This window comes from Pseudochaenichthys georgianus, chromosome 13, assembly GCF_902827115.2.
Source record: "Pseudochaenichthys georgianus chromosome 13, fPseGeo1.2, whole genome shotgun sequence".
In the NCBI taxonomy this organism is placed as follows: Eukaryota; Metazoa; Chordata; class Actinopteri; order Perciformes; family Channichthyidae; genus Pseudochaenichthys; species Pseudochaenichthys georgianus.
In genome coordinates, this window is record NC_047515.1 from 9,303,466 (window position 1) to 9,328,240 (window position 24,775).

Genomic DNA, 24,775 nt, shown 5'->3' on the forward strand with positions numbered 1-24,775 from the left:
ACAGAGATGTTAGCATGTGCCAGAGATTTCACCTCACTGAGCATTCTGCGCTGTGCTCTTGCAGTCATCTTTACAGGACGGCCACTCCTAGGGAGAGTAGCAACAGTGCTGAACTTTCTTCATTTATAGACAACTTGTCTTACCGTGGACTGATGAGCATCAAGGCTTTTAGAGATACTTTTGTAACCCTTTCCAGCTTTATGCAAGTCAACAATTCTTAATCGTAGGTCTTCTGAGAGCTCTTTTGTGCGAGGCATGGTTCACATCTGGCAATGCTTCTTAAGAATAGCAAATTCAAAACTGGTGTGTATTTTTTATAGGGCAGGGCAGCTTTAACCAACACCTCCAATCTCGTCTCATTGATTGGACTCCAGGTTGGCTGACTCCTGACTCCAATTAGCTCTTGAAGAAGTCTTTAGCCTAGGGGTTCACATACTTTTTCCACCCTGCACTGTGAATGTATACATGGTGTGTTCAATAAAAACATGAAAACATATCATTGTTTGTGTGGTATTAGTTTAAGCAGACTGTAATAATAATAATAATCCTTATATTTATTATAGCGCTTTATCAAAGACTCTCAAAGCACTTTACAAATACACATTACACATACAGATCATACATGTAATGGTCATCTACTGTGGACAATACCCACAGGAGCAAATTCGGGTGAAGTGTCTTGCCCAAGGACACAACGGCCTGACGCAGTGGGGCGGGAGTGGGTTTCGAACTGGAGTTCCCCAACGCCCCCTTGATCTGATGATCAAACGCACAGACCACTGCGCCACCCGTCCACTGCGTTTGTCTATTGTTGTGACTTAGATGAAGATCAGAACACATTTTATGACCAACTTATGCAGAAATCCAGGTAATTCCAAAGGGTTCACATACTTTTTCTTGCAACTGTACTTTCAGCTAGAGTGCTTTGATCTCAAAACAGAGTGGAGGACAGCTTGAAATTCGTCTTTTTTAAACTGCCATAATTCCCAAACCCTACACTCCTTGGACATCATTTTTTGTGAAAAACGTAGGAAAACCTCTTCTACGTTGAAAAATAAAAAAATTAGAGAATGCCTCCTGAGGGCATGAAGTGACAAAAACTTTCAAAATGTCTCCATTAAAGACCTGGTTTTAAGTTGCTAAACCTGATATTGTTGTAGTTTCTGAAAACTGGTTAAAACCGTCTGTCACTGACACTGTTATTCACATTGATGGATATAATGTATTCAGAACGGATCGTAAGGGCAGAGCTGGTGGTGTTGCAATATACACTGCTGAGAAACTACAGGGCTCTGTCCTTCATTCGATTGATTCGAAACTGCTATTGAACAGTAAGAAAACCAAAGAAATGCTCCCAAGTCAGCGTCCTCTTGCCTCTCTATTGACACCCTTGATGGCGTCTCTGTTGAGTTTGTCGATACATACAAATATTTGGGTTGGACAGAAATCTAAACTTTAAACACCACATTGAAGTTCTAACTAAGAAATTGAAATTCACTCTTGGCTTCCTTTAAGCCCATGTCACACTGTCCCGAAATTTACACCCGATCGACACACAAATATTGAATTGTGAATTTCGCACGAAGATGGCCCCGAACCACACACGAAGGCAACATTTACATTACATTTAAGACTTACAACTGCAACGAAAGTAACACAAACATGTTAAAGTACTATGATACTGTACTGATATGTTCAGACTTTGTTCTTTACTTTATATGTAGAATATATTAAGTTTTCTCCTTAATGTTGTTTCCATAGCAACAACAACTTCCTGTCAACTCGCCTTCAAAATAATATATTATATCCTTTTTAGTTTCACAGAACACAAATTGGGTTATTTACATAATATGTTTACATGATTTTGTTGTGCAATAAAACAACCCGATGGACACACGATAAAGGAAATGTTCAAATTCGGCTCTGATCGTAGCAACATCGGGCCATTCGTGAGGGCATTTTAAGCCATCGTATGACCGCCGGTGGAATTTCTCAGGCTCCGGCAGCAACTTTGTGAGCGGTGCCAAAATCTTTGGCATGCCAAAAAATTGCCGAAGGACCTTGAGAAGGTTCATTTTCGTGTTGAATTCGTGTGTCCATTTTGCCCTTCGTAAGGCCATCGTGAGGGCATCTTGTTATCATCGGTGCCATCGGGCATTCGCCCCGATCAGAGTGAGGGCGAATGCACCGATGATAACTAGAGCCGGGACTCGATTAAAAAAATTAATCTAATTAATTAGAGGCTTTGTAATTAATTAATCGAAATTAATCGCATTTTTTTATCAAATATACATATTTGACCTGAGAACAGTGAGAAGCAATTTTCACATGGATTTTACTCCAAGTGGTCTACAGTGGAGTGCAATCCAGTGAGCCAGGGAGTTGGTTATTTTCTCAGATGTGGACTTACTTATCCTGGCCCTGAAACCAGTCATCTGGTTGAGTGTGGGTTGGGTCAGGGTGTGGTTCCTTGCACTCGGAGTCGGGCTAACGTCCACGCTAGCTGCTACATGCTTTGCATTTAGGTGATACTTTAGGCTTGATGTGCTGCGGTGATATGCAAATTCTTTTTTGCATAATTTGCACACAACCGTGCTCTTATCGACGCTTCCATCCGTCCATTTTTTTAAACAAAATGTCCCATCCACGGGGCCGACCAAAGCGGTCTCATCAGCTTGTTCATTCATGTTTGACTATTGTTCACCGTGGTTTGTTGTTGTTTGAAGTCCCATGCTGAAGTCATGAACGTTAGTTGGTGCTCCAGTATAATCGGTACGCCTGAAACTCATCCAGTGAGAAACGTTCCGCTGTGCAAAAATAAGTGCGATTAAAATGCGTTAATTGTTTTAACGCGTTAATTTTTGTGTAATTAATTAATCTTAATTAACGCGTTAAAGTCCCGGCCCTAATGATAACATTACATTACATTTAGCTGACGCTTTTATCCAAAGCGACTTACAATAAGTACATTCGACCAGGAAGACACAACCTTGAAGAAAACAGAATCATATAAGTACATCAGGTTTCATAGAGCCAAGCATTTCAAGTGCTACTCAACTGGCTTTAGATAAGCCAGTCCTTTATTAGTATATAAGTGCTCTGTTAGCAGTTCTTTGTTAGTAATTCTATCGCTCAAGATGGAGTCGAAAGAGATGAGTTTTCAGTCTGCGCCGGAAGATGTGCAGGCTTTCTGCTGTCCTGATGTCAATGGGGAGCTCATTCCACCATTTTGGAGCCAGGATAGCAAACTCACGTGTTTTTGCTGATGGGAACTTGGGTCCCCCTCGCAGCGAGGGTGCAGCGAGTCGTTTGGCTGATGCAGAGCGTAGTGCACGCGCTGGGGTGTACAGTTTAACCATGTCCTGGATGTAGGAAGGGCCAGATCCATTCGCAGCATGGTACGCAAGTACCAGTGTCTTGAAGTGAATTCTAGCAGTTACCGGAAGCCAATGAAGGGAGCGGAGTAGAATGGGAAAATTTAGGAAGGTTGAAGACCAGACGAGCCGCTGCATTCTGGATGAGCTGCAGAGGTCGGATGGCATATGCAGGTAGACCAGCCAGGAGGGAGTTGCAGTAGTCTAGGCGTGAGATGACGAGAGCCTGGACCAGAACCTGCGTGGCTTTCTGGGTCAGCTGGGGACGTATCTTCCTGATGTTGTAAAGCGTGTATCTGCAGCAGCGGGTTGTAGCAGCGATGTTTGCAGTGAAGGACAGTTTGTTATCTAGGATCACACCCAGATTCCTTGCAGTCTGGGTCGGGGAAACAACAGAGGTGCCGATGTTGATAGTCAGGTCAAGAGTGGGACAATCTTTTCCCGGAAGGGAAAGTAGTTCAGTCTTGTCAAGGTTGAGCTTGAGGTGATGAGCAGACATCCACTGAGAGATGTCAGCTAGACAAGCAGAGATGCGTGCGACGACCTGGGTCTCTGAGCGGGGAAGGACAGAATTAATTGGGTGTCGTCAGCGTAGCAGTGGTATGAAAAACCATGCGGGCTAATGACTGATCCGAGCGAGTTTGTGTACAGGGAGAAGAGGAGGGGACCAAGAACAGAGCCCTGAAGGACCCCTGTAGTTAATTGACAAGGGTCGGACTCGGACCCTCTCCAAGTTACCCTGTAGGTACGGTCTTTGAGGTATGAGGTGAGGAGGGAAAGTACAGAGCCTGAAACTCCAAGTTCTTGGAGAGTGCGAAGGAGGATCTGATGGTTCACCGTGTCGAATGCAGCAGACAGGTCCAAAAGGATGATGACAGAGGAGAGGGATGCTGCTTTGGCAGTGTGCAGTTCCTCAGTGACAGCAATGAGAGCAGTTTCTGTGGAGTGACCTGCCTTGAAACCAGACTGGTGCGGATCCAGAAGGTTGTTCTGATGGAGATAACAGGAGAGTTGTCTAAAGACAGCGCGTTCAAGTGTTTTAGACAGGAACGGGAGGAGAGAGACAGGCCTGTAGTTTATAACATCAGACGGGTTGAGAGTGGGTTTCTTTAGGAGAGGGTTTACTCTTGCTTGATAACACGAAGATGACACGATTTGACAAGATGCCCTCACGAGTGCCTTACGAAGTTGCCGCTCACGAAGTTGCTGCCGGAGCCTGAGAAACTCCACCGGCGGTCATACGATGGCTTAGATGCCCTCACGAATGGCCCGATGTTGCTACGATCACAGCCGAATTTGAACATTTCCTTTATCGTGTGTCCATCGGGTGTCAATTTCGGGACAGTGTGACAGGGGCTTTACAGACTTAAATGTTGCTTTTCAATTTCATCCCGTAAAAGGTTGGTCTCTGGCTTATTCCTGTCCCAGCTGGACTACGGTGATACAATTTATAGATTTGCCTGTCCCACTGTTTTGGCCAAACTTGACCCACTCTACCATGCTGCACTGCGTTATATATCAAATGCACCCTATAGGAATCATTGCAAACTGTATAGCCTAACTGGATGGTCCTCACTTAGTATGTGTAGGATGCAGCATTGGTTTTTATTAATGTATAAAGCCATTGTAGGTAAGCTTCCACTGTAGTGTACATATGTGCCAGATTTGCTCCAGTTTGTGACTCTTGCAATCTCAGATCCAGTGCCTGGATACAGTTCCAGGTTCCTGCTGTGCGGACTGAGGCTGGAAAAAGGAGTCTTTTTCATTATGGTCCTTGGTCTTGGAATGACCTTCAATCACGCCTTAAACTGACGGCACTTGTCCCTTAGTTTTAAATTGAAGTTGTCTGAGGTCCTTACCACTAGCTGCTCTTGCAGTAATAAGTAGTGTACCTTTCTTACTGTCCCAAATGTGCACAATGTAGTGAATGCTTTTCGTTTTGTTTTAACTTTTTTTTGTTTACTTAGTTGTTTACTCTGTATTTTATGTGTCTGTGTTATGTGTAAAAATGTGTAACGTTGCTGCCTTCTTGGCCAGGTCAGCATTGTAAATGAGATGTTATCTCAATGCTTTTTATCTGGTTAAATAAAGGTTAAATTAAAAAAATTAAGGTCCATTGTAAATCAAGTCTGATCTGTCCTCAGAGCAGCAGCTGCACACCTTTAGTAAATCTGCCAAAAATGCCACATTATGGACCCAAAAGTACACAAAAAGCAGATTCCGACGCTCCTCATGGTCCTGACATCCTCCATGCGTTGACATTTTACGAAAGCAGCTACCGTTTTTAAACTATAGTTAGAAATGTGAGAGGTTTATTTCTCATTCAGAACAATGGAAAGGCTCTCCTTTCACAGCACATTTCCATGGAAACCTTTGATCTCTGGGCTCACATACACAGATGTTTGATAACGTCGTCACTGTGGTAACCTTTGATCTCTGGGCTTACACACACACACAGGTGTTTGTAAACATTCATTCACTACTACTTACATTTAATATCTAACTCCTTCAGCCTACTTTCAGCTGCAGAAACCATTAAACTATTAAGTTATTCAACTATTTCAGGACAGTGAGGCTATACCTATGTGTATACCTTTTTTAAACATTTTCTTTTAAATATTAAGCTTCTTCACTATGTGTCCTACTCTTCCAGTTTAACATTTCACTTTCAAGTTTTCAACAAAGTCATTGCAATGCATTTGAGCTGTAACAATTCAGCAACACACTTACTTGGTTTTTGGAGCTAAAAGCAGCTACAGAGACCATTCAACTAATAACATATTCAGCTTTTTCAGCTAAATTCAGCAACAAATGTACACAGTTTACAGCATTCGCACGCATTTTCAGCAGGAAATGCATTTTCTAGTTGTATATGTTGCTCTCTTCTAATTTACTTCAAAGAGGCCCTACTATGTTTTTCAGAGTTTTCTTTTGCCTGGATTGTGTAATATCGTTTTTTCTGGTTAAAATTCCAAAATGCACTCTCCCCCCCTGCCTGAAACGCCTCCATTTTACTCATTTGTTTACTTCAGTAACATAGTGACATTACTATGCAACACTAGGGTGACCATATTTTGATTTCCAAAAAAGAGGACATGCTGCCTCCAGCCTCGAGATACTTAATGATACTCAACGTTTATTCAAAGATGCCTTATTGTTTTAAAGTATGCCTCCTCTGTATGGATATAAAATTATTATTTATATTATTTTACTGTATATAACACAATAATATCTCTCTATAACCAAAGACACACCAAACCAAGGTTACTCAACAATTAACATGCTTTATTATGCCTAGAACTATCTGACAAATCTCAAATGCACAAGAATAACTTAAACATCAACCTGTAACAAAATAATAGCTCTCTTTTCAAGTCTTACTGGACAAAAATAAATAACAAAATATATGAAATAGTAGAAAATAGAAAATCCAGCTTTAACAAATAATCTCTTTGTATCTTGTCAATGTAAACAATAAAACAGTAACCTCACAAAGATACTAATCTAATTATTTTAAAAGTGCACTATGCCGTTTTGGATTTCACATTTGCATAATTGCCATTAGTGAACATAACATAACATAACATTTGATTACCTAAATCAAACCAAACACATTTTGAGGCACCATGAACCAAATATAAGCCTACTTTAAATGTTTGTAAACACAATTCCAGGCCCTGTCATTGTAAACAACCACAGTGAAATGACAACTTTTCACATATTTCTAGCTTCTAGGGTCCCAATTTAAAATTAAAAGTTTAAAGTTTCTCTCCCACAGCTACATAGCTTTCTCTCTCTGCATAGCTGCATACTTCAATCTTCTTCATCCTGCTTTTCTTCTTCATCCTCCTTGTCTGCCCATCGATATTTAGCTGTGGAGCTGATCTTTCCCAGCAGTTTTCGGTTGCTCAACAAATAAGGATGAAAGTCTTTGCAAGACATGTCTTTCAAATTGTATTGCACAAATAGAATCCCCTTCAGTGACTCAACAGACAGCTGGTTCCTCTCCTTGGTCCACTGGCTGTGCATCAGTGAGAAAACCCTCTCAACATTTGCATTGTGAGAGGAAAGTGCAAAGACAAACTGTGCAAGCTTCAGTAGTTCTGAGTAACAGGCAATGCTTTTGGCCTTCTCAAAATATTTGGTCCACTTCTGGTGCACCTGCAGGCCACTGAACTCCTCATCACGGTTGCACCTTTCTGTGAATCTCTTCAGATTGGTGACCTGGTCAAAACACTTGACATCATCAATTACCACCCCCTTCTCTCCTAGGAACTTGAGGCAGGCCTCCACATCATTCCACTCTGGTGGCTCACCCAGATCCATCCACGTGAATGTGGAGAACTCTTCCATGGGAGTCATCCACTTCTCCAGATACTCCAGACATGTACTGTACAGGCCTTGCACATCAGCACAGAACTGGTCATATTCCTTACCAAGTCCATCACTACGCTTTTGTGCCAGTAGTCCCTTAACTTTAAGGGACATGAAGTTGTTGCTCTTGCGTTCAAGAAGAATGGTGTGGATGCTGTTCATTATTTTCTTTACCTCCATAATGGAGTTCTTCTCCTTTTCCATGTCTTGAATGTGCGTGTGGAACGCAGACATGAGTGAGTGCATGTGCCAGAGGTAGATCTCACTGAATTCGTTTTCAAAAAACTTCTTGATCACTATGGGTGGTTTTTGCTGAGACAGAAAGAATGCCTTTAAGGCTGGAAACATCTGTATCATCCTCTCAATGCCTGGGAACAATGACAGCCACCTTGTCTTGCTGTGAGAAAGCATCCTTCTGTATTCAATGTCAACAAAATCACAGTACTCCTTCAGGCTCTCAGTGCGCACAGTGTAAATGTAGAAGTACTGGTAGATTTTGAACATGATATTCTCGAGGTCAATATCTATTGTGTCTGCCCCGTGATGAACACAATTATTCAATATGTGTGCTGGGCAACCCACACCGATCAGAGTGTTCTTCTGCAGCAACCTCTTCAAATTTGCAAACACATTCTTTCCCCCTTCATCACGTCGGATTCCTCCAAAGTTTGTGTTGCAATTGTCGCCAGTAAATGCAATGCATTTTTCAGACAAATTGTTTTTTGCCAATGTTTCAATGAGATATTGTGCAATGGTTTCTGCTGTCTCATTTGGTGTGTCTTTAACCTCGATTTGCATGCCACCCCTCTTCCAGTCAAAGTACTGGATTATGATTGGGAATATTTTCACTGCTCCGTGGTTACTCCCGTCTGTAGAAACACCACAGTACTGGATTTCTTTGAGTGCTTCATGTGCGACATCAATGGAGTGGGGCGCTATAACACCATTGACAATGGCTTCGGTTTTAGTGCGCGCACTACTGATTTTTTTGGCAGTGTCAGAGTCTGGAAATGCTTTTTTTAGCAAGGCACTTGTGCAATCCATAGATCTGTAGCTGTTGTGATGTTTCAGTGTGAAATGCAAACGCACCCTCCGCTGCATTTACAGCATCCTCTGTTTTGCCTGGTCTAACAAAGAAGTCTGTCAACTTTGCCGACAAACTCTCACCTTGCACAGCTTTCCTATGTGTCCATGTGCGCTTTAAGATCGCCTGCACCTTTATTAGATACACACACATACGTGCAAGCTTTGCACACGGTGCACTCCGCCTCCCGTTTGTTCCGACCGGGTCGGTACATTTGGAATTTCTTCTGCAATTCATCTGTAAAAGTACATTTGCGCTTTGGCATTGTGAATGTGAGCTGCGGTCCGCTCTGTCCCCTTCCTCTGTTTGTGTGTCAGCGTAGTTGTAGAGCCGCCCACAAAGCTTCAGACTCAGGGATTACGTCACACACGCAACAGAGTACCGTAGTATTCTGTGCAATGCGCCAGTCAATTTAAGTACATGCAAACGGTCCGCGAAACCCGGACATTTTCATGAATTTATAAACCCCCCCCCCCGGACGACCCGGACAGGGCGTGAAAAGAGGACATGTCCGGGCAAAAGAGGACGTTTGGTCACCCTATGTAACCCTCACTATTCTATTATCTAGCACTCCAACACATTGTACGTGATAGGCTAAGAGGCGGGACATTTCCGACATCTATAAGCGGTTTACCAATCACAACTGCCTGTCCACAACCCCTGTCTGAAACCAGAGCCCAGTCTGCTCTGATTCGTTAGCTGGCCGGCTCTGTTGTGATTGGTCACCCGCTTAGAGATGTGTCAGAAATGCCTCGGCTCTAAGCAGATCACGTTTTTTTTGCTGAATGACCCTGTGTTGTGTTTCTTGGCAACCTGTTGAGCCTCCAGAGATGCAGGTAAATGGTTGGTATGAACATGGCCGCACTCATGCTCACCTTGGTCTGCTTCTTCTCCGTGGCGTAGACGATGGAGGTGCAGCACACCTCGGCCAGCTTGCGACTCTGACCGTAAAAGGACCAGCAGCAGATCTCGTCTCCAATCACGTCTTTGATGAAGAGGACGCGGCCGTTGAAGCTGAGCGACAGCCTGTCAAACAGCTCGATGTTCTTCAACAGGTTGTCGTCCGAGTTACTGTCGAGACAAATGAAAACTGATTTAGAGAATAAGTGCTTCATCATTTACTTGGTTCTGTGTCCTGTGGCTCATTACACTTTATTAGAAAGAAAGAATCTATGCTTCCCTCAAAATAAAGCCATTAATCTTGTTATGATGAGAGCAGCGGGACCTCTGGAGGAAAGATGTCTTACCTGGTGTAGGAGTACTTGTTATTGCTTCTGTTGTACACCAGCTTCACCACAGGCTAACAGAAAAGAAAGAAATCATTGTATAGCTTTAACATGGAAAACTACAAATGTTATTCAAGTAGGAGTCATTCATTTGGCAGTTGTACTATGAAAATATTAAGGATTTATGCGTATTTTACTTAAATCAAAAGGAACGTTAGAAAATGTTTTATTTATCTTTGAATAGCTGCTAAATGTGATAAAGAATATAGCGAAGGTTATTTCACCTTTTCATTTTTAAACCCAAGTGGGGGGGGGGGGTGCTAGTGAACTGTCAACGGGGGGCGGTGCCGGCCGTCAGCGAACCGAGCTGGCCGTCAACGGCCCTTGACGACCGGCCGTTCTGTGTATCTGGGGCCGTTTCTCAATCTCGAGGATACTGGCTTCCAAGCCAATATTTCAAGGATGCTACGTCATCAAGTGGCGCAGCAGGACTGTTCCAATGTCCAGCATACTTGGAATTCCACCGAGGCCGCGTCCTTGGTTTGGGGGAAATTTCGAGGCTGCACATGAGTAGACTTTGCGTCCTTAAAATCCCCACAATGCTTTGCGCACGGACCAATTTCAAAAACCCTTGCGGAGAATGGCTGAACCGACGCAGCACACATTTAAATCTAAGCATGTAGTGACGTAGAACATGTGTTGGTAAGTATGTTACTTTGTTATCACTAAAAATGTGTTCCGTGAAAGTAAAACAAATTCATAATTAGATAGACATCGTGAGATATTTATTTTCGGTACAGTTTATGTTGAAACCATTAGAGAGAGTGGCACACTTGTTAGCCTGTTCCATTCTTCTTCGTTTTCCGAAGCCGTGGAGTGGAAGCATACTTGCTTCGTTTCTGAAGGAAGTGACTTGGAAGTACGCGACTACCAAGCCAGCATCCTCGCAATTGAGAAACGGCCTGTGTATCTCCAGATTCTACAGATGGCCAGTCCGCCCCTGGTTACATCAGTTGTCCTATGAAAGGTGTTGGAAGTATTTTACAAAATGTTGTGCAGATAGCTCCTACTGCACAGCAAAGAGACACAAGAGCAGGAAACATGCAACGCATTAATGAGCTCATTGAAATACAGTATTTGTAATGACTTAATTCAGAAGTAAGGCACGGCACAATAGAAAACGTCACAGCAACATGATACGGAGTGACCTCCTCTGGTGGACTCCTCGTCATAAACCTCCTGCTTGTGTCTCCATGTGGGCTGAGGGTGCACCTGCAACCATCAGAAGACATGTTCCCCTAACTATGCATTTAGCCTTTCAGTTCAACATTACACTTTAAAGAAGTGCCCTAAAGTTCTCTTCTGTCACCAACATCCTGTCCTGTAGCCTACAGATTCTAACTTTATATGCAGAATCTGTTTATAGAAATGAAACTGATATTACTTACAATGATATTGCTTGTTTTAAGTAAGTATGTCAGCACTGTTCTTGTTCTCCTTAGTTTGAATCATTATGGTTTTCCGGAGTCAATGGCGAGTCAGGACTCAGAGAGACACGAGGAGAGTTGGAGCTTTGATGTCAAACAATGATGTTTATTACAAGTCAACGGCCGGAGAATTCACAAGTCACAGCAGCAAAAGGTTCTGACTGCACGGGTGGCTTGCCATGTCAATTCTGATCCGCCTCGCATCTTGGTAGACCTTTTAACTAGTTTACAGAGAGTCAAATCCACATATTGGGGATGGGCGTAAACATCTGCAGACACAGGAGATGTCTCTCACATCTGTGGAGCTTAGAAAGCCAGCGTTCTCACAGTCGTAAAACCCCCCCTGTGCCCACCAGGTCAGGCCATAAAACCTAGTATCAACATACGACTGCATTAACACATTCCTTACGGGAGATTAGAAGCAGGGATGGTCGTAAATGTCAACACACAGAATACGGTTAAATATCTTAGGAGTAAGGACAAATTATTCCCTTACAATTAGCAGTATATTGGCTCTTTATTAGTCATTATAAAACACTTATTAATGCCTTATTCTACATGACCATATTCTACAAGTAATAAGCCATTAGTTGAGAGTTTTTCCTCAATAACCCTCTAATTAGTGCTTATTTATTGCAAGTAAGGAAGTTGTTGTACATGAGTTTTGGTCTTAATATGCTCTGCTCAATATGGGCCTAATAAGGCAGTAGTACCACAAGAATAGTAATTCTCCCATAATAACACTTAACAAATATGATCTATTCGTAACAAGACATGAAACTATAAGTGTTACCTAAAATTAGGTATTTATATCCAAGAACATGTTCCCTACTTTGCAGTGAAGTCTTGTTCATAACCAATAAACTAGTAATTTGACTCCAATTGACCTGAACAGGTTCCCCATTCTAAAGTTGCCTCCTCTTCACACTTTGTAAATACATTATAGAACACAACTACTGAAATTAACCTCAACAGTACATGAACAAAGTAGGCACAAGTTGAAATATCAGTTTAATTAATGAACCACTAAAGAGAGGTTCAGACACATGTACCAAAACATGTCAAGTTTCTCCAAGGCTGAGAACACATATGCAGCCTGTACTTTTGAATAAAAACAAATAACAGAGTTGATGTATTTGTGATCATACTGTGTGACCTGCTTGTATGTACTTGCACAATATGTGTACTGTTCTCTCTATGTGTTGTACTGTCTCAGTGTGAACATAGATTAAACAGTCAGCCAAACTCTTTTGAGAGCCAGGGAATGAGCAGCCATGCTCCTTTAATGACTTATTTGCAGTCCACTGACATTCAAGTGAATGTGTGAAACTATAAAAAACAAGTTACAAGGCACTTAATGATCTCATACATGCAAGTGTAACATACACAGATTAACACATAGGACCGCTAAGTGTAAACAAGGTAAATATAGCTAATGCTAGCTGTGCAATAAGCATGTATACAGGCTAGTATGGCTAATGCTAGCATGTATGCTAACGCTAGCGCAAATGCTAACGCATTTTCTCATTGAGTTTAAACATCTCTGGAGAATCACAGAACGACTGGTGTTGTGCCAAATGATGCACCCCCGCCGTGAAATGCACCCCTTGTCACGGGAACCCACATTTGAAAATTAAACGTTTACACCTTAAACCGATGCTTAAAACGAAAAGTAAACGTCCAGGGTTTTATTAATGGTAATTTTCAGACTGTGGGTTGTTTAGTGGTAGCCCATATAGTCTTTATTCTTGTGGTTAAACTCTTCGCTCCGTATTTTGATCGTTGGGGTGTTGCAATATACGTTGGTCAGGGGGACATTATTTGTTGACGCACAGGTGGCCCGAGGGGACGACATGAGCCGAGGGACCAGGCATTAACAGGCAATACCGGCCCGTCTACACTACAGGCATCGAAAAATGCTTTCAACGCTTCGCCCATTCACTTAAATGGGGTAACGTAGTTGATTTTGAATCTTCGCCGAACTGCATTGTGGGGAGCGGAGCGTGGCTTTGCAAGCATCGCGAGCATCAAAAGTTGAGCGATGTTCAACTTTTGAGGCTCGATGCTTGGCATCAGCCAATCAAATCATGCGTATGAAAATCTGACAGTACAAGCGCTAGCCAATCAAACCGCGTGTATGCTGGGAGAGACTACGCAGGTAATTTCCTCATATTAAAAAAAATGGAGCGGTAGTGAATCACCCGGTGCTGTATGATCAGTCTCTGTTCACCTACCGGGATACAAACCGGAGGAGCGAGACATGGAGGGAGGTGGCAGAGACAGTGGATGAAACTGGTAGGTTTTCGCCTGTTTGGGGATTTTATATCCAGTTTACTTCGTTTTAATATTGCTATTGCTTTGTATGCCAGGGGCGGGCGGGAGATTCCAGATTGGTTGTTTGTCGTCTTGGGAGCGAGAAATCGCCAAGCCTCAGACACGCCCAGCTTCAAGATTTTTTGATGCCTGTAGTGTAGACGGGCCGTAAAGCTTAAAAAAAAGCTTGGAGCTCGGCGTGTCTGAAGCTCGACCAACAACCAATCACATGAATCTCCCGCCCCTGACACACAAGCAGCGGTTTGATTGGCTAGAGCTTGTACTGGCATATGATTTGATTGGCTGACGCTTCCACCGAAAGCTTCAGAAGCTTCAAAAGTTGAACATTGCTCAACTTTTGCAGCCTGACGGTACGTCCACACAGCAGCTTTTCAAAAATCTTGAAAATCTTGGAGCTGGGGGTGTCCGAAAGCTTGGGGATTTTTTGCGAGCAACGCGACCAACAACCAATCACATGAATCTCCCGTCCCCGACATACAAAGCAAAAAACCCCGGGGATTTTATGCGAGCAATATATATATATATATATATATATATATATATATATATATATATATATATAAACTCCCCAAACAGGCGAAAACCTACCAGTTTCACCCACTGTCTCTGCCACCTCCCTCCATGCCTGGTTCCTCCGGTTTGTATCCCGTTAATAGTTCTGGTCGTAAAGAACCGGGTGATTTGCTACCGTAATTTCTCGTTTGGAATATGAGGAAATGAACTGCGGTCTGGTTCTCCCTGCTTACACGCGGTTTGATTGGCTAGCGCTTCTACTGTCAGATTTGCATAAACGTGTTTGATTGGCTGACGCTTCCAGCTCAGCTTCAAAAGTTGAACATTGCTCAACTTTTAAATCCTGGAAATCCTGGAAATCTTCGCTTCCCCACAATGCAGTTCGGCGAAAAGCGAGGCAAAGTGAAGTCATCCCCATTCAAAGTCAATGGGCAGAGAAGCGTTGGAAGCGGTGGAAGATTCGTCTAAAGCTGCTGTGTGGACGTACCGTGAAACGCCAGGAAAGCTCCGCTCTGCTTCCCACAATGCAGTTCGGCGAAAAGTGACGTCACCCCATTCAAAGTGAATGGGCAGATGCGTTGGAAACCGTTTTTGAAGCTGTTGAAGCTGTAGTGTGGACGGGCCGTGTCAGTTTTGAAGTTAGCGCGGCTAGGATTGTCACTACCCGGGTTGCGTTCCAATAGTCCATTTAGCTTAGGAACCTTCCTAACCAAGTGAAATTACCCGGAAGTACGTCAGTGGCAGCCATGTTAAGTGCCGTTCCAATTCTCTAAATGAAAGGAAAGGAGGTTTCAAACTTCCTTTATAACCTCCCTTAGCATTAGCTTAGGAACCACTGGACCTCCCTTGACGAAAGGGGAGGAGAAAATGCTGCCCCACAATGCCTTGCAACAGCAGCATTTGCCTTCACACAACAGTCGGCCGTTCACGGAAACAACCGATTATGACCGAAATGATATCATGAAATTTACGGTGCTTATTAAGCATTTTAAAACGTAGGTGGTAAGTTGCCAAAGTGCTTTGTTCTGAACGTTCATCAGTATTATAATCAAAAAGAGAAATACGAACGTTAGTTTTCACTGAAATTATCAAATAAAGTTACTGAGCTGTGTGGAGTTTGTTCAACTTTTAAAAGATGTTTGAATTGTGATATACACAGTGATAGATATTAAGGACTAACGTTTATAATAAATACATTTGTATTTATTTTAAGATCTTTTCATAGTTCATACAATAATACGTATTGGGATCATTTGTATTCATGTGTACCGGAGGGAGAGGGTGACGAGCATAAGTTTCACTTTCCTTTTTTATTTCAATTCCAACTTTGGTCATGAAGAATATGTTTCTCTGTTGTCCACGTTCATAAAGCAAAGCAACAGCGTCAGAGCACGGTGCAGAGTCTCTAGATGAGTTTACAGTAGTCCCTCCTTATTATACATCCATGTTGTAGTCCGCTATAGAAAACTGTAGTTTCCATAGTTTCCCCACAGCAGCAGACGAACATTTATGACGTCCGCTGGTGCATCATAAACACGTTGGATAGTGAAAGTGCAGTTGGATTCTCTAAAGTACTGCAGTCTCTTCTCCTAAGTCCTTTTGAATTCTCCTATCCACTATCCCTTAACCCCGTGACGTTTCACTCAGAGGTCAAGGAATAGGAGATAGGGTTAGACGTTAGGAGCTGATTTTTGGATTATCGGAACGCAACCCCGATCTGCAGCTCTGCCCGATCTGCAGTGCGCCTAACGTCTAACCCTATTCCTTGTGCGAGATGGTCCGCCATATTGGACAACTCCGTACGGCAACCCAAGAAGGACACTTAACACAGTGGCTTTTGGCAAAGCTCAAAAAGAAAACGAGAGAGAGATGAGTTATTGTTATTACAACGTGACTTCACTATTATTTAACAACTCTTTTTATTGGGTTCTTTTATTTGGGGTTAAGTAAATTGTCAGAATAAGTGAGAAATGGATTTAACTTCTGTTAGACAGCTATGTGCCATACATTTTTGCATACATTCACAGTAAATATTTATTCAGTATGGTAGCTGTCTAACAGAAGTTAAATTCATTTCTCACTTATTCTGACAACTTAACCCTAAATAAAAGAACCCAATAAAAAGAGTTGTTAAAATAGTGAAGTCACGTTGTAATAACAATAACTCATCCCTCTCGAGTTTTCTTTTTGAGCTTTGCCAAAAGCCACTGTGTCAAGGGTCCTTCTTGGTTTGCCGTACGGAGTTGTCCAATATGGCGGACCATCTCGCACATGCGCACTGCAGATCGGGCAGAGCTGCAGATCAGGTAGTGACAAGGATGTTGCATTGTATCTTGTGGAATTTTACAAGTAAAGTATGTGAGAGTAAGATAGAGTGTGTCGTTATTATCAGTATAGCACACAACAGAAGTGGGGACTCGAGTCACATGACTTGACTCGAGTCGCATGTTTTTGAACTTGAGACTTGCTTGACTAACATTGATAAAAGACTTGACTTTGACTTGGTATTCATGACTTGAGACTTGACTTAAGCTTGAGACCGATGACTTGAAAGGACTTGACTTTTTAAAATTAAATATTTGCGTTTGTTTTTGTATTGAGATATTACATTTAGTTTTTTCTAAACGTGATTGGGTGATTATAGCGCCGTGCGCGCAAACCTGGCAACCCACTAGACGGCAGGAGTGTCAGTTAACATGGCAGCGGCTAGCGTTACTCCAAAAATAGTCAAGTTTGGATTCAAGGATTATGTTGTCGATGACGCGGCTAATAAGAAGAGAACAGCGGTATGCAGGGTCTGCAGCATAAAGATCAGTGACACGACCACCACAACATCCAACTTCATTCGTCACTACAAAAAACCCTACAGAGAAAGGTGCGTAAATGTGTTGTGTTAGCTAGAAAGCTAACGTTAAGTTTAAGCTACGTTAGACTTGGTTTCATATCGATTAAGCATTGCAAAGAGAAGACAACGGTAAATGAACACTAGAACCGCCAAGGGATTCATTTTGACTAACCCTGATACTGACGGGCTGTCAGGAGAGGGAGGGAGAGAGAGAGAGGAAAAGAGATGCCTCGTTTATCTCCCCTGTGTTATTATCAGAAGTTACTGTAAACTGTTGAATAATGTAGTTAATCTACTTTTAGTAGTTTGTTTAAATGTTTTAATTATGTTGTTTTTGTTTGTAGAAGTGCATCATTCCTTGATTTATTGTAAAAATGAATCTGAACTTTTTGAACTGTTATGATGATAAACTGAAGCGATTTCTAAATTAACCCAATTAAGTGAGTTTTAAATCGTCCTACTTAGTTTATAAGGAAATTATGAAGAGGAACAAATGAAATGATTTGAAAATGCTATCTATGGTGCTGATGCTGTTGGCGGTTCTAGTGTTAACAGAAATTTCAATTATATATGTGTAATGGCAAATGCCATATATGATTTTCTTACCTGGAATTCTGCCTTTTTGAACAGACTTTTTGATTGAGTCCTAGCTTTATTGTCTGCAGTTCTAGGGTTAATATGAATCTAATATGATTGTCATCGGTCTAAATTAGATTTCAAATGATTAACTGTGTATGTAATGAAGATCATAGTGTGGGTTCAATCCATTTTCATAACCACTGTCTTTTAACTGATTTAAATGCGGAAACTGGGTTTATTCATCAGAATTGTGTATGACTTGACTTGACTTGCTTGACTCTCACCACAGTGACTTGGGACTTGCTTGATACTTGTAGGTCAAGACTTGAGACTTGCTCATGACTTGCACATGTAGGACTTACTCCCACCTCTGGCACACAATACATATTGAAACATGGGGTGTCAAATCCTGGATTTTGCATTCATTCGTCACTTCTTTTTCAGTTATTCTTTTATTTAATATATTTTTTTATTTAATTGTGACTTCCTGTCTGTATACACGTGCTTTAAAATGTATTGTTTAATTTTACATATTTGTCATATAATAATCAAAATATATGTTTACAAATGTTACATAGTCTTTGTCAGCATATTATGTAAATATCTTACATAATAAAAGTTTCACATTCATAAAACTTGCTCCATGTATTGGTACTAGTCCTACTACTATACCCTCAAAAGTGCTTGAGGGTGGAATTAATAGAAACATATTTTTTCGGGGGGATGCTTTTTACGACAGGCCTGGTTGTCACGATATGTACCCCCTTGCTATCTTACATAATAAAAGGGTCACATACATATATGGTCATGTAGAATAAGGCATTAATAAGTGTTTTATACTGACTAATAAAGAGCCAATATGCTGCTAATATGCATGTTAATTAACAACTAGTTGATGGTGAATTTGTGTACCTTAAAGGGGACCTATCATGCAAAATGCACTTTTGTACGTCTTTTATACATGAATATGTGTCCCCGGTGTGTCAGGGAACTCACCAAGTGTCAGAAAACACAACCCTCTCTTTTTCTCCATACCCAAATCTCTAAAAACGGGGCTGCAAAGGATCTGATACAGATTTGAAATATCTCTGATGTCAGAAACAAGGAGCTCCGCCTATATGGGCAACTCTCCACCAATCAGGGGAATGAGAGGTTGCGTGGCATGGTAACAGCATGGTAACAGCATGGTAACAGGATGGTAACAGCATGGTAACATGACGCTCGTGCCTCACCCCCCTCCTTTGCAGGGGGGCGTGGTCAGCTGCAGCTCATTTGCCACAGAATCAGCCCTTGCAAAAACAGGGCTGGAATTAGCAAATAGAGCAAAATGAGGTATGGCTAAAATGCATGATCTGTTTGGTATTTTGAAAAAAATACTTCACAGACATGTTTTATATAGGTATGGCCCTACAATATATTATTCAAATATAGCATGATAGGTCCACTTTAATATATTACCACGTATTTTTGTTGGCTAACCAGAAAGTTGGACAGGGATTTTGGATTATAGCAGAAAATAAGATCAGTGGCAAACACATGTTTATGATACTTACACTTTTGTTCAGCAGGATAATCTCCACATATTAACACTACATTTATGATGACTGAGAATAAATGCCAACTTATTTCCAGGGTTTTAAGACTCATTCCTGCACCACTCTGTACCAGGTTCATAAAAAGAATCAAATTTGAGCACTATGTTTACCTTTGTAGAGGACTGGATGAGCCTCTCCTCTTCTTTACTGGAGGTGACCACAGGTATAACACACAGGGGCTGCTCTGTATTACCCTGTCAATCACAAACAATATACACAAGGAGTTAGTCTCATTTGGTAGTTACAGTGTCTTTGTTACTCATAGTCAGGGGTGCACATAACTTTTTTGCCCTGGTTCTCAAAGGAGCACCTGGAGATGTTGCTTGGTGCGCATCCTTAAAATGAAATAAACCGGACCTTTTGAAGGGTACTTTATGAACGGGGGGGGTGGTGCGCTGGTGATTATGCATCAGGGTTACTGTGCGGAGTGCATAAAGCAGACCCTTCAGGCGATAGCGAGGGGTAGAGCGAGGGGTCGCAGATGCCGTCGTGCTCGTGGTCGGATTAAACCAATTCAACCTAAATAGCTCGCGAATTATACTTTGCGGCCGTTAATATACCTACCTGGGCGGCCCGCCCAAGTAAAGTCTATGTGTGGGAAAACCCTGCTATCTTAGTTCTTATGCAACTCACAAATATCTCTCTCTCTCTTTTCTATCTCTCTTTTCTCTCTCTCTCAATGTTGGTGCAAATGATCCGGTGCTCTTTTTTGGCGGGGCGTGCGCATGCGCAGCTGCACACCAGTTATGTGCAGCCCTGCTCATAGTGTCCTTAGGCCAGGTACACATTTTGAAATGGGTCAGTGTCTCATTTAAATTAAACTGATTTAAACAATACTTTGTTAAGAACATAGGTAAATATTACTTACAAAACAAGCATTTATAAAGTATGTTGAAACAAGCCTAATACAATTCATATGGAACCCATTTTTTTTAGAGGTGGGTTGGTCTTTAGTGAATACTTTATATTTGATTTGGGTATTCAATGGATACAAATATTAGACTTTTTATGTTTTATTCGTCTGTGACCACGACGCTATCTGCGATCGATTAACTTGTGGACAATGATCTCTCGCTCTACGCCTCCTGTACCCAGTCCCGGACTGGCCATCGGGAGGACCGGGGGGTTTCCCGATGGCCTGGCCTGTTAAGTGGCCTGCCTCACACAGGGTGACTGGCTGTCTACGTGATGTGGCCTGCCGACATGGCCACTGTCATACAGATCATAAGTCAAAGCCCTTGATTGGTCTCTGTGTGTCATTCAAGCTCGTGATAACCTCAGCTCAGGTGAGATAAAGGACTGAGTGTTTAGATAGTTAACTTAGTCTAAGTTCTCAGTGGGTCCCAAACGGTTTGGTCACCATTTATGTAAACACATATTTCCATTTGAGAGGATAGTGATTAGTAAAATATGCATGAATAAAAAATAAAACGTTAACTATGTTAAAAAAGGTAAGATAAACTTTTAAAACTTGGTGAGAGCTAAAACTAGTCTTTGCTGCTGCCTCAAAGAGGAGCAGGGGGAGAGGAGGGAGACAGGTGAGGCTGATTCAGGATCACAGACACACTCACAACTATAAATGAACCAAAAATAAATAAATAAACAAGTTTCAGTGTTTTTTTCATATTGGAAATGGGATGTTATTGGTTATGGCCATGATTTTATGATTATTGAAATGTATTAGGGCTGCATGATATTGGAAAAAACTGACATTGCAAATTTTTCCCCCCTGCGATATGAAAACATACAGGAATTGAAGAAAATACCGTTTGTTTTTTTCGCAAACCATCCTTTCTTGAACTTTAATGCTATACAATTGGTATTTTTTTAACTATATTTAACCGGATGAAGGATTTTAGTCACGGACGTCTGGATCTTAAGTTATCAGAGCAACAAGCTGAGCTAGCTCGGTTAGCAGCGCCGAACTGCCTTGGAGAAACACATGAAACTACTTTATTCAGTGTTTTTACCTTAAATCACGGGGTCCATTTGCTTTGGAGATTTGATTGTGGCATGCTGTGCCTGCATGTCACTCACTCAAGTACCTCTGACATGAGAGCCGCGCAAGTTTTCCTTTTGTAGCAAGCAGCAAAATAATTGTAACATGACGTGTTTGAGTTAATTTGCCTACTTAATATCGCAAGTCCTAAAAAAAAATAAAAAAATCGTCACAACATGATATATCGTGCAGCCCTAAAATGTATACAGTTCTGTTTCATATAGGTGTTTCCATAGATCTAGTCTCTTTATTTGCCCCTCAAAATGCAGCAGATTGATGCATTTAACTCAAAAATTAAAAAGAAAATCTTAGCAGGGGAGCATGCCCCCGGACCCCGCTAGAAGATTTGAGGTCCACCCCCACTTAAAATCACATTGATAGGATCATAAATACATTTACAATTTTTTTTTAAATAGTAACCCATGTCCATATGTTTATTTGTGGGTAGTAGATTTAAACTATAGGGCTATCACTATGGGCCCTGCCTGTACCTGTTCGCTCTGCCATCGCATGAAGGGTCTGCTAACAAGTGACCAACAGAAAAGTTAATGTTAATGTTGTTGTTGTTGTACGTCACCTCAACGCGTTTGCACCAATAGGCCACCGTACTAGTAGCCTCCACTGGTGATGAATCACTAAAAGAGTTGTTACCAAGTGCAGTGTTGTTGTGTTGTTCATAAAGCAAAAGATGTGCATAAGGTACAATTTGTGCTACAAAAGAGTATTAGAAAGCACTGTCCTTTGCTGTGTGACAGAGTATGTAATGGACCTCTGGAGGCAAGGAGTGTGCTGTTAATTCACAAACTACAGGATGTGATGATGAATGAACGACAGCCGGTGAGTTTACAATGCAATGACATACAATCTGTCCCCCTGGAAACCAAAGGATGAGTAAATCTTGAAATCCCAGCGGGTCTTTCTGTGAACATCGTCAGTATGGTGAATTCACTGTTCTTCCAAGCAAGGTGAAGCAAACTGTTTTTCCATCAAAGCCTAGAGGCATATAATTGTTTTATTAAACATTAATTTTTGGTGGAAGATTGTTGACATCCTCCTGGCTCCATCTTTTCTAAAATACAGTATTCTAATTTGGATTGTTCATAAATTACAATTTTTATTTCATTATATTTTTTACTCTACACACACACGACAATAGATGCACATCTGTCCGTAAAGTGAGAGCGATCCCTCCTATGTAATTCCTCCGTGGTATTTCTCAATTTTGGAGTTTCTTTGAGAGTTTTGCTTGTCCACTGTTAGGGTCTAAGGACGTGTCTTATCAATACACATTGTAAAACCCCCTCAAACAAATGTGTAATGTCTTTTAGAGCTGTATAGAAGTGTCAGTGTGGTTGTGACTGACCTGCAGGGAGTTTTCACACAGCTCCATCAGGCCCTGGGCGAGGTAATACTTAGCCTCAGCCAGCAGCTCCTGGACAGCCTGACGGCCTTTGGGTAAGGAGACTGTGCCGTCACGCAGGAAGCACAGGATGCTGCCAAAGTGTTTCCCACTGCGGTCGATCAGGATCCAACCTGAACAGAAACAACAGACTGTGTTGAGAAATACATCTCTAAGCCAAGGTGCACAATAATGTGGCATAAACCAAAACATTTAGACTCAACATTACACCAAATACATTTTTTCATTCTTTTTTTGATGTTATTTTAGTCATTTCTTTCCTCTTGTATTCATAATGAGCAACCACTATGTGAAGTCATGAGTTTTGTAAACATACACTTGTAATCAGTCATGATATTATGAAGGGTAACTATTAAAGGTTGTCCTGAATTTTAATCGGCAATGTCTTGTTAATAACATCTTCCGACTAGACCCTGCTTAGCTTCCAATATTGAATGTGTTGGGGTAGTATGGCTAGTTAGAATGCACACAGGCTACTTAAAACACCATTAATCTCCTGTTATCTCCATCAGAACAACCTTCTGGATCCGCACCAGTCTGGTTTCAAGGCAGGTCACTCCACAGAAACTGCCCTCCTTGCTGTCACTGAGGAACTGCACACGGCTAAAGCAGCCTCCCTCTCCTCTGTCATCATCCTGTTGGACCTGTCTGCTGCATTCGACACGGTGAACCATCAGATCCTCCTTCGCACTCTCCAAGAACTTGGAGTTTCAGGCTCTGCACTTTCCCTCCTCACCTCATACCTCAAAGACCGCACCCACAGGGTTACTTGGAGAGGGTCGGAGTCCGACCCTTGTCAATTAACTACAGGGGTCCCTCAGGGCTCTGTTCTTGGTCCCTGTGAGAGAGGTTTTCTTTTCAGCAATGTTGATGGAAGGAATGGAGGCTGGAGTCCGCTTTATATCAAACACCTGAGTTTATTGAGAGCCACGGCCGGGAGCATTGGCAGGGTTCTCACACGACTTCATCATGTGATTCCCCAGCCAACACTGAAGATTACACAGAAACACAGCGCAAATCTACACAGATAATCAAGGAGGAGCCTCTATTTCGCGCGTCTTCTGATCGATAATCACAAAAACACATGGATTCAGAGACAAAGACAGTCTGTTAAAGTCCTCTGGCAGTTAGTCACAGTCCCCCAACAGGAAAGCGGAACCTTTAACCCTTTAAACCTTTAACCCCCTGCTCTAAGTTATAGCAGACCTATGTGAAACACAAAATGCTTTTTGGTACAAACACATAAACAAAAATATTTCCCTCACAGTCCCCTCCTCTTCTCCTTGTACACAAACTCGCTCGGATCTGTCATTAGCCCGCATGGTTTGTCATACCACTGCTACGCTAACGACACCCAATTAATCCTGTCCTTTCCCCGCTCAGAGACCCAGGTCGTCGCACGCATCTCTGCTTGTCTAGCTGACATCTCTCAGTGGATGTCTGCTCAGCACCTCAAGCTCAACCTTGACAAGACTGAACTGCTTTTCCTTCCGGGAAAAGCTTGTCCCACTCTTGACCTAACAATCAACATTGGCACCTCTGTTGTTTCCCCGACTCAGACTGCAAGGAATCTGGGTGTGACCCTAGATAACAACCTGTCCTTCACTGCAAACATAGCTGCTACAACCCGCTGCTGCAGATACACGCTTTACAACATCAGGAGGATACGTCCCCAGCTAACCCAGAAAGCGACGCAGGTTCTGGTCCAGGCTCTCGTCACCTCACGCCTAGACTACTGCAACTCCCTCCTGGCTGGTCTACCTGCATGTGCCATCCGACCTCTGCAGCTCATCCAGAATGCAGCGGCGCGTCTGGTCTTCAACCTCCCTAAATTCTCCCACACCACTCCGCTCCTCCGCTCCCTCCACTGGCTTCCGGTAACTGCTAGAATCCACTTCAAGACAATGGTATTTGCGTACCATGCTGCGAATGGATCTGGCCCTTC

General features: G+C 42.2%; 1 protein-coding gene across 1 annotated transcript in view; it reads right to left on the bottom strand.

Annotated features, from left to right (window-relative positions):
• The window catches only part of tnfaip1 (tumor necrosis factor, alpha-induced protein 1 (endothelial)), a 31,861-nt gene that overhangs the window by 1,546 nt on the left and 5,540 nt on the right, over positions 1 to 24,775 (bottom strand). The window contains exons 3-6 of the mRNA XM_034097991.2: positions 22,774 to 22,943; positions 19,522 to 19,605; positions 10,080 to 10,132; positions 9,708 to 9,903 (exon numbers count right to left, since the gene is read on the bottom strand). Coding sequence (XP_033953882.1) covers positions 9,708 to 9,903; positions 10,080 to 10,132; positions 19,522 to 19,605; positions 22,774 to 22,943 — 503 coding nt within the window. The remainder of the gene's footprint in view (positions 1 to 9,707; positions 9,904 to 10,079; positions 10,133 to 19,521; positions 19,606 to 22,773; positions 22,944 to 24,775) is intronic.